The sequence below is a fragment of the Physeter macrocephalus genome, chromosome 14 (genome assembly GCF_002837175.3).
Source record: "Physeter macrocephalus isolate SW-GA chromosome 14, ASM283717v5, whole genome shotgun sequence".
NCBI classification, from domain to species: Eukaryota; Metazoa; Chordata; class Mammalia; order Artiodactyla; family Physeteridae; genus Physeter; species Physeter macrocephalus.
In genome coordinates this window covers 93,934,826-93,950,667 of record NC_041227.1, presented here as the reverse complement: position 1 = coordinate 93,950,667, position 15,842 = coordinate 93,934,826, and the positions used below count along the sequence as shown (strand labels likewise).

At 38.3% G+C, this 15,842-nt stretch overlaps 1 protein-coding gene across 6 annotated transcripts in view; it reads right to left on the bottom strand.

The window, feature by feature from the left end:
* Nucleotides 1-15,842, bottom strand: part of SSH2 (slingshot protein phosphatase 2) — a 248,641-nt gene that overhangs the window by 179,415 nt on the left and 53,384 nt on the right. For 3 of the 6 annotated variants that reach the window (XM_007123578.4, XM_007123579.4, XM_028497970.2), the window contains one exon: nt 9,172-9,252. The exons of the other annotated variants lie outside the window; for them this stretch is intronic. In XM_007123578.4, the coding sequence (XP_007123640.2) occupies nt 9,172-9,252 (81 nt within the window). The remainder of the gene's footprint in view (nt 1-9,171; nt 9,253-15,842) is intronic. 6 annotated transcript variants of the gene reach the window in all.

Genomic DNA, 15,842 nt, shown 5'->3' with positions numbered 1-15,842 from the left:
CACAGCAACAAAGACCAACGCAGCCAAAAATTAAAAAAAAAAAAAAAAAAAAAAAAGTCTTCTTTGGAGAAATGTCTATTCAGATCCTTGGCCCATTAAAAAAAAAAATTTTTTTTTTTAAAAAGAATTGTTGTTATTTCCTGGGAGGAAAAAGAGCAAGTGAACAAATTCTTCTGGAGCAAAGGGCAATGCAGAGGACTCTGTTGGAAAACCCTAAGACAGTAACTTGGCAAATCAAGTATTGCAATAGAGTCAGAAGAAGACTGCAGCATTTAAATTCAAGACTGTATTTCAATGTTCCTCTCTGTCCTTTCCCTTCCCAAGAGCAGTTTCTCTTCCTCCTACATTCTTTCCAAGCACCTTGAAGTTCTAGGCACCATCTAACACTTCTTAGTCAGCATCTTCCATGAGCAGTCTTCTGCTTGGTTCCTAGATCAGGGCCTTCAAATTAAGTGCAAGTAAGGACAGGAAATAGGATGTTGATCCAAAGTGGAACATCCTCCCCAGCCCATGCATGTGAAGAGGGCATTTCCTCATGCAAATGTACCTAGAGCATTTACAGCAGAGATTTTCAGCTTCTTTGTGTCTCTCTATCATTTGCTGAAATTAATATACTATTTGCCACCCTGTTTGCTCCCCCTCCTCTATGCTGCCTCCTAGGGCTCTTTTTCAAGAAGCATTTTAGGAAGCAAGTTTCTTTTTAAAAAATTATCTTATAGTTATAATTTCTTTCTTTATGATGCCCTTCTGGAAATCTGGTACAGTGTCACGGTATGAATGGTGGTCAGACCAGAGGGGAGAGTCACAAACCTGGGGTAGATTCCAAGCACATGTCTAACAGGCAGCATGCATGGTGAGTAGAGCTTCAGGAATCAGACTTGAATTTCACCACTTACTAGATGTGATGCTAAGCAAACTCCTTAACTATCTTGAACTAAAATATCACCACGTTAGAGCGGCTCTCCTTGATTATCCTTTATCTAAATGGCAATTCTGCCTTGTTATTCTTTATTATTATTTCCCCATTTGTATTTTTCATAGCACTATCACATTTTGTAACTGAATTCTTATTTGTTTTTTATTATGTGTCTTCCCCAATGGACTGTAAGTTCCACAAGTACAGGGTCTGACTTGTTCATCACTGGATACTCATTTTCCAGCACGGTGACTGCCAGAGAGTAGACTCAAGTAATTGTAGAATAAATGAGCTCAGTTTTCTTATCTCTAAAACAGGGATAAATAACACTACTCACATGAGAGATGTAATAATGAGATAATGAATGTAAAAACGTTTAGGATAGAGCCAGGCACATGGCTCAACAAATGTTAGCCATTATTTCATTTATAGTTCTCAGAAAGTCATGGCCTTTGAAATTATAACTCAACTTTCTTAATTGTAAAGTGAAAGGAAGAATTACTACCCCTTCCCTACTGCCAAAGCACACTGTGAGATTACAAAAACATAAACAAAAGGCATTAGGAGGAACTCAGAAGACAAGATATACTGAGATTAAGAATTTGTCAAGTTTACAACTCTCCCCTGACATCTGTCTTAATCAGGGCCATCCACTGCTCTCTCCAAGGTTAGCAGTTCTTGCCTAATAGCTCTGAAATCATGACTTCACCAGGACTTCACCTCCAGCACTGAGAAAACAGATTACCTGGGAGAGCAAACTAGGGTTGAGAAAGACTGCTTGAGCACAAAAGTGGCAGCACTCTAGAAATTCATAGAAAGAATGGAGAATCAATCCTTCTATAAAATACCCCAGTGATATATCCAATTTCCGGTGATAAATACTATCTTACCTCCTGAAACGTGAAACTTGATTGTTATTAAGCTACCTCCTCCTTTTCTACACTTCTAACAACAATGTGTCTCTACAATATTCCAAATTCAGTCTTCAAATGCCCCCAAATCTGTAATCTTATAATTCCTCTCTAGGGAACTTCTATGAACCACTATTCTTAATTCTGGCTGCACCAAGAAACACCTATGGAGCTTTGTAAAGAATAAAAATGTTGAGCTCATCCAAGACCCACTGAATTAGGAACTTCCTAAAGTGAGATTTGAGTGTCTATATTTTTGAAAAGCTCCACAGATTATTCTGCTGCAAAGCCAGAGCTGAGACCCACTATTCCATTTGCTCCTGATCTCCTCGCATGAGAATAACAATATTCTATTCAAGGGTAAAGGCAATCCAGCATAAGGTTAAGGGCTCAAGCAGGGAGTGTCAGGCAGACTTGGCTCTCAGTATCAGCACTGTCACATATGTTAGGCAAGTCTCTGTTTCCTCAGCTTTAAATGGGAAATACTAAAAGTACTTAACCTCAAACACTTGGATTTAAGACTAAATTGTATGAAAATCACTTAACACATCTGGCAAATAGTAAGTGCTCAATAAATTACCTTGCTAACCTTCCAAAGGGTAAATTATTTCCAAACTATAATCTTTAAAAAAAGTCTGTACAATTTTATTAATGAAAAACCTACAAGTCCTGCCATCTCCTGTTTTGCTTGTTCTCCTAAACCAAAATATGGGGAAAATATATCTGAGCAGGCCTGACCTCAGATCATGGAAGCAGAATAACTCAGCTAGTTAGAGCTTTTATTTGTTTGATTTTATAAATTAGGCCAAGTTCTTGGTTTCTGCCTGCAATTGTTTAACTGCTACATTCTTTATGTTCTTGTGCTAGATGTCTCAAAAATATGTCTCTGGTCAAAAGGAACAGAAATCAAACCAACACAAATCCAGCACAGGAAAGCAAGATGTACAGGAAGCATCATTTTCAGATTCCTTTATCCAAGGCATGATACTACATGCAACTTGTAAATCACTGCGCTACGTGCTGTGGCAAATATAAAGATGCATAAGAAGACGTTTCTGGCCTTTCAGTAATCACTTTATGAATTTAAATAACATATTTTAGAAGTTGCCACAAGTTAGTCATGCCACAGGCCAAATCAAGGATGGTGAGAAAAAGGAAAGATGGTCAGGATGCCCTCTTTTTCCCCCTCCTTCCCTCCAGAGCTAGACTATGAACTAAATTGTGCCCACGGACCACAGTGGCGTTGTCCTGACTCTGCTGAAGACATGATGACATCAGGGAATCCTATATCTGCCTCTGCTCTCAGCACAAGTAATGTGCCAGACCCATAAATTATCTCATTTAATTCTAACAACTCTATGAGACAGGTCCTATTGTTACCCCTGTTTTACAGATGGGGGAAGTAAGGCTTAGAGAAGTGGAGTCACACAGCCAGTGTGACTTACTATGAGCTGGGACTTTGACTCAGGCTGTTGGAACCTTGAACCTGAGCTCTTTAAATATTACATGATGCTGACCCCTGATTCTGGAGGTCAGAGAGGTCATCTAAAGGGCATAGCCTCATGCCCACATCAAAATCATACGGTCAAGAAGTCAGGAGAGTAGTTATCTCTGGGGGGTGATAGCCAGAGGGTGAGTAATGATTGGAAGGAAGCAAGGAGGGGGTGTTGGAGGAAGGCAGAACTAGTGGAGGGGCGTAGTAATATTCCATTTCTTGATCTAGGTCCAGGTTACACAATTTCTTCATGTGTGTTTGTGAAAACTTCAGTTTGTGAAAATTTACGATATAAATAAAAGTACAAAATAAGTGTACTTTTCTGTATGTATATTTTATTTTAATAAAGTTATAATACACAAAGTATAAAAGTGCTCTTTGATTCTTTTCTATGCCAGCTCCTACAGGAAGTGTAAGTCTTAATAACTTCATGGAAAACTTTACCCTTCACTGACACAGGTTTACTGAGGATTTGACTCACCTAATTTCAGTATCTTGCTCCTCTTTTAACAGAAGCCTAGCCAAGGAATTTCACTGAATAAAAGTTAATTGCATTGTACCTGAGGTAGTAAATGCATACAGTCAACTCATTATTCTAATCAATCTCATATTTTATTCTCTCTTCATGTAAACAGAAGTTACAAATGTTGCAGATTGGAGCTCTGATTTGGAGACAAAAAAAAATTAGCATAGCTAGAGATAAAACAGTGGTTCTGAACCCTTGATTCACATTAGAATAATCCTGGGAGCATTTAAAAAATACCAATACCTGGGTCCCACTCACAGAGATCCTGGTTTAACTGGACTGAGGTGAGACCCTGTTATTAAATTATTTTAAAAGGTCACCAGGTGATTCTAACGTGCAGCCATGATGAGAGCCACTGAGTTAAGTTATAAAGCTAATTTTTTTTTTTTTTTTTTTTTTTTTGCGGTACGCAGGACTCTCACTGCTGTGGTCTCTCCCGTTGTGGAGCACAGGCTCCGGACGCACAGGTTCAGCGGCCATGACTCACGGGCCTAGCCGCTCCGCGACATGTGGGATCCTCCCAGACCGGGGCACGAACCCGCGTCCCCTGCATCGGCAGGCGGACTCTCAACCACTGCGCCGCCAGGGAAGCCCCTATAAAGCTAATTGTTAAAGTAGACTTTGTACCCAAGATTACTACAAACCTTATTTCTCTTCAAATAAATCACTTAAGAGGGTAAGACTTCAAAAAAAGAAAAGTTGAAAACTGTTTCTCATTTGTTATTCTAGGATAAAATAGTCGAGCTATGCTTTATTCTGGAACAAAGAAAAATAATTTTAACATCATAGGAGGCTTTCTACCAGTGTTACCATTTGGATCAGACTCCCTCCAAAGGAAAAACTAGGAATACTGTTCATGGTAAAACTATGTTTCTGCCACTAGCAACACTTTTAACCTCTTTTCCGACCAGGTGCCCTAATCAGCAATCTCTTTACTATGCAGCAGAGGTGAGGCAGAAACAATTCAAATCATCCTGAACTCTGGTCGGACAGCTGTTCCCTGTTGGCTAAATGGCCATTTGAGACTCGTAATAAAACCCACATCTCCTTAGCAACGAATTTTCCTTTTTAAATTCTTTTTACATTTGTGTGCATTGGCTAGTGAAATGGTGTCTCTGCAAGTGAGTCTGAAAAAAGAAAGAAAAAACACAGTACAGAGAGCTGAAAGGGAGAGAGAGAGCTAAAAGGCAGAGGGTAAATACAAATCATCAGAAATGACCAGATGCACATGCTCATTGGCCCACATACCATCACCACCTTCCATCCAACCAGCTGGTTATTATTGTATCTGTAGGTTCATCCACAAGCATCTTGCTTGTGCTTACAATCTCTAGAGATTTACAAAAGTAGATTTCCTGACAATAGCGGTTCTCCCCTTCTAAGTGTAGTTTTACTTTCTAAGCCAACAAATCATTCATTGTTTTGATCATTCCATACACCATATTCTAAAACTTAAAACACACAAGAAAAACAGGATGCTTCCAAAGAATCCTGAAGATTAAAGCTCCTTCTATCTTCAATCCATAGGTTGGCTACTCATTTGAACCAGGGCTTATCTTAATGCTAATAACTTTTAAAAATTCTTAAATCCTTCGTCTTGAACTTAGTATTAGCCACATCATATATTCTCTCTCTCCCAAAGCCATTCTCCTACCCCACTACACATGAAAACCTCCGCTGAACTTGCCATCTATTCTGAGACACCTGTCCTGCCCTAGAAGAGAATGCAAACCTAAAGTTTAAAAATGTAAAGTATTCTAAACCAAATAGTTTTTACATTTTAGATTTTCCTTTCTTTTCATCTGCCTTCTCCACATTCAATTCTAGAGGGTAGCTTTCCCTTTTTTTCTTTTTTTAGTAACAGAAGGCTAATACCTCTCCCTTTCACTGGGCTATTCAAACATAAAATCTGTTTTGATTGCACAGAGGGAAAATGCATTCCCTACAAGGATATAATATCCAAGCAAAGGAGTGAAATAGACCATAAAAATGGTACAACCACCTATATCCATCCCTCTTTCTGCTTGGTAGTGTAGGGGTGGGGTCAGAAGAGCAGAGAAAGGAGAGAAAGAATTAAATTGTATTCTTAGGAGACAAAGTAACACAATGAGCATTTTCCTGACCTACAGGCTAGGGAAGAAATAACCCTACAATGGTAATGAATCCAGTTGTTTCTAGCTGAACCCCACAATCACCATAATGGGAATCCCAGCTCAGGCAGAGCTCTTTCTCCTTTAAGGCAGGGTAACAGTAGGTATGGGGATGGGAAATCTGAAGAGAACCCTCAGGAGTCTCAGTAGCTGCTGCTGCTGCAGCCACTAGTAACGGAACCTGCTCTAGTCACTGCCTACATTCTTTCTTATCTGGAGCCAAAGTGAAACTCCTGCGCTAGGGCCAGTGTCTTCTTCCTCTGTGACCTCTTCCAGTCACACGGCCACCCTGCTCTAGGGCAGGCAGTCCCTCTTCCCATTATGGAGGCCTCTAACAACCCTGTGCATAGCGGAGGGAGCAAACAGCTTCTTCTGCTTCTACCCTTTATCTGGTTCCCTAGAGGCTGAGTGGGACTAGAGAAGGGGCAGAGGTCTCTCTACATTCCTCTCCTCTCTTCCGGGAAAGCCCCAGGAGATGTAAGGCAGCCAGCCCTCTTCCAGAGAGAGCCATCCCTTCTTTGCCTCCAGCCAAATTTCTTTCCACTCACCCACAGATTTCTTCTCTTCTCCCCATCTACTGCATTTCCGTGAATATCCATAAAACTAATCTGTTGAAGAGTAGACTATACACTCTCCTAGAGTAATTTTAATTTCAGCTTTATTGGGGTAAAACCGACAAGTAAAATTGTAAGATATTTAAAGTGTACATCATGGCGATTTGATATATGAATACATTGTGAAATGATTCCCCCAACTGGTTAACTAACACGTCAGTCACCTCATATATTTATCTTTTTTTTTTTTTTTGGTGAGAACATTTAAGTTCTGCTCTTTTAGCAATTTCAATTATAAAATACAATGTTAACTACGGTCACCATGTTTTACATTAGGGCCTCAGACCTTATTTACCTTTTAGCTGGATGTTTGCTCTTAGGGTAGATTTGATATTTTAGACCTAACCCCCACCACCGCCTTGGGCCTGGTAATTTGTACATGAGAGTCAATCAATGCTTGGTGAATGAATGAGTGCGTGCATAAGTGAAGGAATGAATATAGCTAACCAAAGTTCACATTTCTGTTATTCCAAGGTTTATTGAAAAAGTTTTTTTTTTTTTTTTTGCGGTACGCGGGCCTCTCACTGTTGTGGACTCTCCCGTTGCGGAGCACAGGCTCCGGACGCGCAGGCTCAGCGGCCATGGCTCACGGGCCCAGCCGCTCCGCGGCATGTGGGATCCTCCCAGACCGGGGCACGAACCCGTGTCCCCTGCATCGGCAGGCGGACTCTCAACCACTGAGCCACCAGGGAAGCCCTACTGAAAAAGTTTTTTATCTTCTACTCTTCATTATGACAGTTAACTTCTATTTCAAATATTTATCCAGATCCCGTACCACTTCCTTTGAAAAAAATTCGAAGTGGGCATTTCAGTCAGTTTGCTCTGCAAAAAATTTTGTTTTCATGTTTAAGCCTTCAAATTGGGAAGGAGCTTTTCAATCTCCTTTGATGTGGGGGTGGGAACGGGAAGGTGAGAAAAGAAAAAAAAAGTATGGGAAACACTTCTTGAGCACACAAAACAGGAGGAAGATCCAGTACCTTTACAGGTAAAGCCAGCCACGTACATGTAACCACTTTTGCCCGTTGAAGAAGAAAAGACAACAAACCTGACTTAAATGAATGAAAGTTCTGGCAATAAAATCAAGCAATCCTGAGTAATCTGCAAATATATATACCCATCTAATTTTTTTCTAAGAGAGAAAACTATTAAAACTAGAGTCTTTTCCCCACATGTCCAACTTCATAAAAATATTCTTTATGTGGACTGCCATGCCCTGACCTCTGTAAGACAAAATCAGCCAAAACAATAAGCCAGTCCAAGTCTAGAAGACTCCACTGCAGACTGAACAGGATAAATCTTGTAAGGCACTATATATAAGGAGACTGGTACACATTCCATCACTGAAGATGCTGCCTGCTGATAATGAGCTCACTGATGGCTGTCAGCTGAGATCTGATGTCATGCTGCCTGCTGATAATGAGCTCACTGAGACCTGATGCCAGCACTGCCCCTGACTATCACACAACGTTGGGCAAAGAATATAACATTTCCACCCTCAGTCTGTCATCTGCAAAATGTTGATAATAAATGAGTGTTCATACGAATTCATCAGTTAATGTTTTCAAGTACTAGGGGAGTGAGCACCACTCCAGCTATTAGTGAGTCACAGTAACTGACTTCATGCCATTTCAGACTCTTCGTCAATGCTGAATGAAGTGCAACCAGATAGATCAACATAACGGTTGAATGAGGTCTTAAAATAGTGATCACCTTCACTGTGCCATGAAGGTGAAGTAAAGACAGTTTAAAAGCAGGCAGTACTATGGCGATATACTTGAGAGGCACAGCTTCATTCAGAGAGAGTTTCCATTGATGAAACTTCAGCGATATTTATAGAATACCTACTATGCACAATAAGCATTCTGGAATAGACAGAACTCAGATTTTATCATCAAGGTTTGTAGAACCTAGTTTTAGCCAAGGCTAGCAAAGGCAGTTATCCTATTGGAAGCGATACGTAGTTAATTTAAGTCATTCTCTAACTTCAGCCTGATTCTGTGGGTAATTTGCAATAATTAAGCAACTCTGCTGGGGGTCAGATGAGATCAATGCAATTTATAACACCTCATGAAATGTAGTGAGATAGTTCTACGTTTGAGATGATCTGGCTGACTCTCTAGTCTAGGATTTATAACATTTCTTTGGCTTAACATTATCAACAGCCAGGATATGCTAGGTCTTTGTATGTGGAGAATAAAGGTCCAATGGCAGCACCAATACCAAGCAGCTGTTACAGGGAAAAGACCATTTAAAAAAATGTGAAAAACCCACAAAAACAATCATATTCCTTAGTGAAGGAGACTCAAAGTTTCAGGGTGCAACATTTATCTACTTTGAGAGATATGCTTTGAATGGAGATTTTTACGCATACAAATATACCGTACTATTTATACATAAACTCATTCCAAGTCACTTACTTGCCTTCCCAGGCTATTTGGCTGAGTGAGGCCAAATAGATAAAATAATAGGCATTATCTCAGATGCATTCAAGAGCCAAATTTACTCAAAAAGCTCTCACTTGAATCACCAAAGGCTGTATAAAGACAAATACCTACGTACATTGGAATCACTAAAGATTTCTGATTCTTCACGTTCACAGCAAAGTAACGCTGCGGATTCACTGTCTTCCAAATGAGAGCTCTGTAATACAAACAAGATCATTTCAGAGATCCAGATAACGGGGCCATAAGCATAAGGGAAAAGGCCAGCAGAAATCACTGTGTCAGTGTTAGCCCATAGGTGAGAAGGTGCAATTCTGATTAGTAATGGCTGTTTTGAAGAGAATAAAGCCAACAAGGTGATTGGTTAGGAAAACTGAGGAATATTTGAGTAGCAGAAGCATTTTCCATGGTTTCCAATTTGGGCCATGGGATGTCCTTTTTCTGTAAAGATGGTGCTACTAAACCTTCAGAATATGCACTCTGGACTTTTTCCAGAATGGGGTAGGTTTGTGTTCACTTACCCTCATATTCAAAGGTATATATTTGATGACTGTTTGGAGACAGGCTTTAGAATGTAACATAGCACACGATTAAGGGATCTAACTACTAGCCTGGCCTCATTAGCCCTCTGCTAACAAGCGATTATAAGAGACAAAAAACATGCCCTACCCAAGTCCTACTGACAGATGCCAGAAAACAATTTAAAACATTTCTTCCACTCTCCAATCTCTTTTTCAAAATCTGTCTAGAAGACAGATAAGAAAAAGGAGACAAAGGAGTGAAACAATGAGCTGGTAACACAAGAGAATTTTTCCCTTATGACTAACAGCAACACAAAAAAGAGAAGAGAAAAAGCTCCAACTCTGACCCATTAATTTCCTTCAAATGTTTGCTGTTTGGGTAACAGCTGCTGGAAACTGAGTTATTCCTACATAGAGATATATAAACTTATGTCATCAAAACTTCACACTACCATATGATCCACCAAACCCACTTCTGGGTATAAATCCAAAGGAATTGAAATCAGGATCTCGAAGAGACATCTGCACTCCCATGTGCACTGCAGCATTATTCACAATAACCAAGATATGGAAACAACCCAAATGTCTATTGACAGACAGATGGGTAAAGAAAATGTGGTATATACCTACAATGGGATATTATTCAGCCTTAAAAAAGGAGGAAATCCTGCCATATGTGACAACATGGATGAGCCTTGAGGACATTATGAGCAGTGAAATATGCCAGTCACAGAAGGACAAATTATGTATGATTCTACTTATTAGAGGTATCTAAAATAATCCAACTCACAGTAGCACAGAGTAGAATGGTGGTTGCCAGGGGTTTGAGGGGAAGGAGGAAAAGGGGAGTTGTTTAAAGGGTATAAAGTTTCAGTTATGCAAATGATTACGTTTTAGAGATCTGCTGTACAACATGGGGCCTACTGTTAACAATACTGTGCATTAAAATTTTTTGTTAAGAGGGTAGATCTCATGTTAAATGTTCTTACCGCAAAACAAACAACCAACAAAACCCCTAAGGGGCACAAGGAAACTTTTGGAGGTAATAGATATGTTTATTACCTTGATTTTAATGATGGTTTCATGGGTGTATGCATTTGTCCAAACTCATCAAACTGTATACATTAACTACGTCAAGTTTTTTGTTTACCAATTACATCTCAATAAAGCTATTAAACAAAAAACTTCTCACTACCGGTGGCTGAAACTTAATCATACACAACTACTTTATGGCTATCATGATTGACTCATATTTTGTATTTTCAAAACTGAGACTGTGTTTCAACTCACAGAATACCTGCAGAGACTGAGTTTTAGAGTGCAAATAAACAAAGTAAAGTTCAGAGTTCCTACTTCTGCCTTCTCCTGGTTAATTTCCTTCTTACTTTTTTCCTACCCTGATCCTTTGCCTACTTTTGGTTTTTGTCCTTACAACCAGGTCTCATATTCCATTTCTCCTCCCTCTTCCTCTTTCAGAAAATAAACAGAAACAACTAAATATTTAAAATCATGTTTAGGTCCTGCAAATGCAAAGTCTCTTTATTCCTTACTCCCTTGCATTTTGGAGGAGGAAAAAAATAAGAATATTTACTCTCCTTTGTCTTTTCAAAAAGAAAAAAATCAGTCTACAAAATATGTGAATACTTCTAATATTACAAAAGCTAAAGGCTTAAGAAATAACAAAATACCTGAAGGAATAAGGTAGAAATCAAAGCTGCTTTCAATTCTCCCAAATTCCCATATCACAACAAAATGATAACATAGATAATATTAAGCATATCAAAAATGGCTTGTCACTGTCAAGGTGTACACAAACTGAAAAAAGTACAAATTAATTAATCCAAATTATACTAGTTAAGATTTTTAAGTTTTCATTCTTGTATATACTTCAGCATGTTTACATGAGCTCTTTCAAAATGACCTTTCAGTAAAGAGGTTCTGGGCTTCCCTGGTGGCGCAGTGGTTGGGTGTCCACCTGCCAATGCAGGGGACACGGGTTTGTGCCCCGGTCTGGGAGGATCCCACATGCCGCGAAGCGGCTGGGCCTGTGAGCCATGAAAAAAAAAAAAAGAAAAAGAAAGAGGTTCTTTTATATAAAATGGAATATTACTCGGCCATAAAAAAGAATGAAATTCTGCCATTTGCAACAACATAGATAGACCTGGAGTGTATTATGCTTAGTAAAATAAGTCAGACGGAGAAAGACAAATATGGTATGTAATCACATATATGTGGAGTCTAAAAAATAAAACAAATGTATATAACAAAACAGAAACAGACTCACAGATATAGAAAACAAATTAGTAGATACCAGTGGAGGAAGGGAAGGAGGAGGAGCAAGATAGGGGTATGGGATTAAGAGATACAAACTACTATGCATAAAGTAGATAAGCAACAAGGATATACTGTGCAACATAGGGAAATTATAGCCATTATTTGTAATAACTTTAAAGGGAGTATAATCTATAAAAACACTGAATCACTACACTGTACATCTGAAACTAATATAATATTGTAAATCAACTATATTTCAATTAAAAAAAGAGGTCCTATAATGACACTTGCATTCCTAAAGTTATTTTAAGACTTTACTGCATACTTATTAATTGAAATTCAATTCATTAAGATACAAGGTATCAATTTAAGTGTGCTGGTAGCATTAAAAATAATTGGTTCGCGGAACAAGTATTTACTTGCAACCAACGTATTTAATTCTAAATTAAATCCTAAGAATCCTAAAGGAAGACAAAGAATATTTTGATTTCTTTCCTCTGCTTTCTGAGGTACTTGGTAATTCCAATTCCTGAGTTGTTTCTGGGTTCTGCAGATTGAACTGTCTTGCTTATGACTATTCATAGAAGGAACTTTCACATATTGAGTTATGGGGAAGTCATTCTAGCTTGTACATGATTTAACTTGAATTTTATGCTAATTTTATAAGCCTTTTGTGGCCTATCAAACATACATTGTACAGCTGCTTTAATCACTTAAAAAAAAGGTGCATTTACCAGAAGTAAGGAATGTCCGTGTTAAAAATAAAGATTAAATGCCTCTCTTCCTGAGACGCCAATGCTGGTACTCCTTCGAAGATAAAAGTTCCTTCCCAGGTGCCAAGGCCATATTGATTTGCTGTGTACATGCTGATCTGGTTTTTTTTTTAAACCTTGAATAAATGTATCTCTGACTTGTCTGATGTTCTTTGTTCTGACAAGATATAAAACTGTGCTAAAAACCATGCTCCTCCAGAGCAGTTCCTCAGGGTTATCTGAGAGGCTGTCTCTTGGGCTATAGTCCTCAGTTTGGTTCACATAAAACTCTTTTTTATTCCTATTATAGACGGTTTATTGATTATTTTCGTTGACATTATAAAAGATTTATTCTAAGAATGAATGCTTAGGAACTCTATTAATATAATTTAGCATGTAATTAAGAAAAAAAATAAATGATTATCTAATAGATAGTAAAAGATACTGATAAAATTAACAGTCATTTTTAGTTTCAAACATTTTTAGTAAGCTAGGAACAAAAGATGTTTCCTTAAACTCACTCCCTAGGTGAGTTTAGTTTATATCTAGTACTTCTCAGGTTGGTAGGCCCTTGCCTCAACCTGGTCTTGCCTGAATTTCATGTTGTACAAAATCCTCCAGTGTTTCTTCTAACATGAGGACAGTGATCATGCCTAGTTTGTAGTGCAGATATCAATTCTCTTTTCCCTTCTTTCTCTTCCTTTTGTTCCCTCCCTCTTTCCTTCCTTCCTTTTTAAATAACCCTTTGACCATTTTTAGTAGGAATTTTTAAGACAATAAAGTCAAACTAATATTCTTGGATTGGAAGTACCAAGCCCAAATCGTAACTAAACTAAATTGAGTTCATATCCTGGTTCTGCCACTTACTAGTCATGTGGGGTTGAACACATTACTTAATCTCTCTGAGCTCAATTTCCTCATCCATAAAAATGGGCACAAAAATAGCACCTATCTAATAGGGTCACTGGAAAAATTTTATGAGAGATAATATAAGAAAAACACTTAGCATAACTTAGCTACTCATGTTGGTAATACTATAATAATAATATTACTATAATAATAATAATAATCTCCTCCCTAAATGTAAAAGACTCACACATTTGGGCTAAATTCTCTTTCAAAGACAATTTTGCCATCTAGGGAAATTTTGCTTCTATAAAATTATAAGTGTTTCACTTCTAAATCGGGACAACTTTGTATTCCCTACATAACCCTAAAGTATTGAGCTCACAATGAGTCATTCATTACCATTTATTGTACCCCTACTGTATACTAAGCACTTCACTTAGTCCTGGATTAGCTATAGTAAAACTCCAAACAAAAAGGGAAAGATAACTGAACAGGTTCCAAAAAGACTTTTTAGTTTTTATGAAGATGCAAAAACCACAAAGATAAGAATATGGCTCTGTGGAAATATGCTCCTTTGGTCAAGTATCATTTGGAGAAAAACAGGGGCTAAGATTGTTGGTTAGGAAAACACATCCGTATATAACAAGAAGTTTCAATCCAGAACAGCTTCTGAGCAACAATTATAGTAATAAAATGTTGCAATCTTTATATGGAACTTATGACGTAAAGCCTCATGTACTACGGAGGATGTTTTGAAGAGTGTTAAAATCTAACTTGTGCAGTTACCTAACAATTTGCAGGCAGAAGTCTTAAAAAATAATCCCCAAAGAGTCAAAACCTATTCCTACTGTTGTCTCTTTTATTCTATTTTTGTTACAGGTTATGTGATTTTAAGAAATAGGAAACATTAACTATTATTACATTTCTATCTTTCCTTTTTTCCTGCATCTTTTCTCCCCCCAACTCTTTTAGGGGTTCTAATTAAGTGAAGAGATCACAGTTGTTCCTTCTTTTCTCTTTCTTTTGGCTGCGCTGGGTCTTCGTTGCTGCGTGTGGGCTTTCTCTAGTTGTGGAGAGCAGGGGCTACTCTTCGTTGTGGTGCGCAGGCTTCTCATTGCGGTGCCTTCTCTTGTTGCGGAGCACAGGCTCTAGGCACATAGGTTTCAGTAGTTGCAGCATGTGGACTCAGCAGTTGTGGCTCATGGGCTCTAGAGTGCAGGCTCAGTAGTTGCGGCGTGGCTTAGTTGCTCCGTGGCACGTGGGATCTTCCCGGACCAGGGCTCAAACCCATGTCCCCTGCATTGGCAGGCGGATTCTTAACCACTGCGCCACCAGGGAAGTCTCTGCAGTTGTTCTTAAAGAACTAGAGACTTTGAAAATATACTTTGGACATCAAACAATAAAATACATGTGTACCCTAAAGCCTGATGACCACTTTGGGACTAAGAGCTTTTAATCTTTAAAGGTCAAGACAAGAAGTAGGTCTTATTTATCCTGACACTTACATGTAACTGGATTGAACAAAGCAATTTCATAGCCTAAGGATGACCCAGCTGAGAAAACTCTCTCTGCAGTCCCTAACTCCAAGTTACACATTTAAAACCATTCTTTCTTTTTAAAAAATTACATTCCCATGACTTACCTATTTTAGAAGTTTGCACCTTTTGACTCCCTCACCCATTCTGCCCACTCCCTGCCTGCGGCAACTACCAACCTGTTGTCTGTATCTGCGAACTTCGTAAAAAACATTATTTCAATATGTACGTGGTAAACAAGATTCAGAAGGTGTCAAAGAATATTTATTTTCCTCCCATCACTGTCCCCCACACCTCCTAGTTCTCTACAACCCCATTCCCAGAAGTATCACTATGCTAGTTTCTTGGGATATCTTTTCAGAGATATACTGTACACATACAAGCATTACATGTGTATATATCCTTTCTCTAAAATATACAATGGAAACACACTGCACCTATTTTCCTGTCACTGCCTTTTAAACTAATCTTTGTTTAAAATTTTTTAAATTGTGGTAAAATAACATAAAATTTACCATCTTAAACATTTTCAAGTGTAGAGTTCTTTAGTGTTAAGCATATTCATGTTGTTGTTCAACCAATCTCTGGAACTTTTTCATCTTGCAAAACTAAAACGCTACACCCATTAAAAAAAATCCTTCATTTCCTCAGAAGAAGTAAAACTGTCACTGTTTGCAGATGACATGATACTATACATACAGAATCCTAAAGAGGCCACCAGAAAACTACTAGAGCTAATCAATGAATTTGGTAAAGTTGTAGGATACAAAATTAATGCACAGAAATCTCTTGCATTCCTATACACTAATGATGAAAAATCTGAAAGAGAAATTAAGGAAACACTCCCATTTACCATTA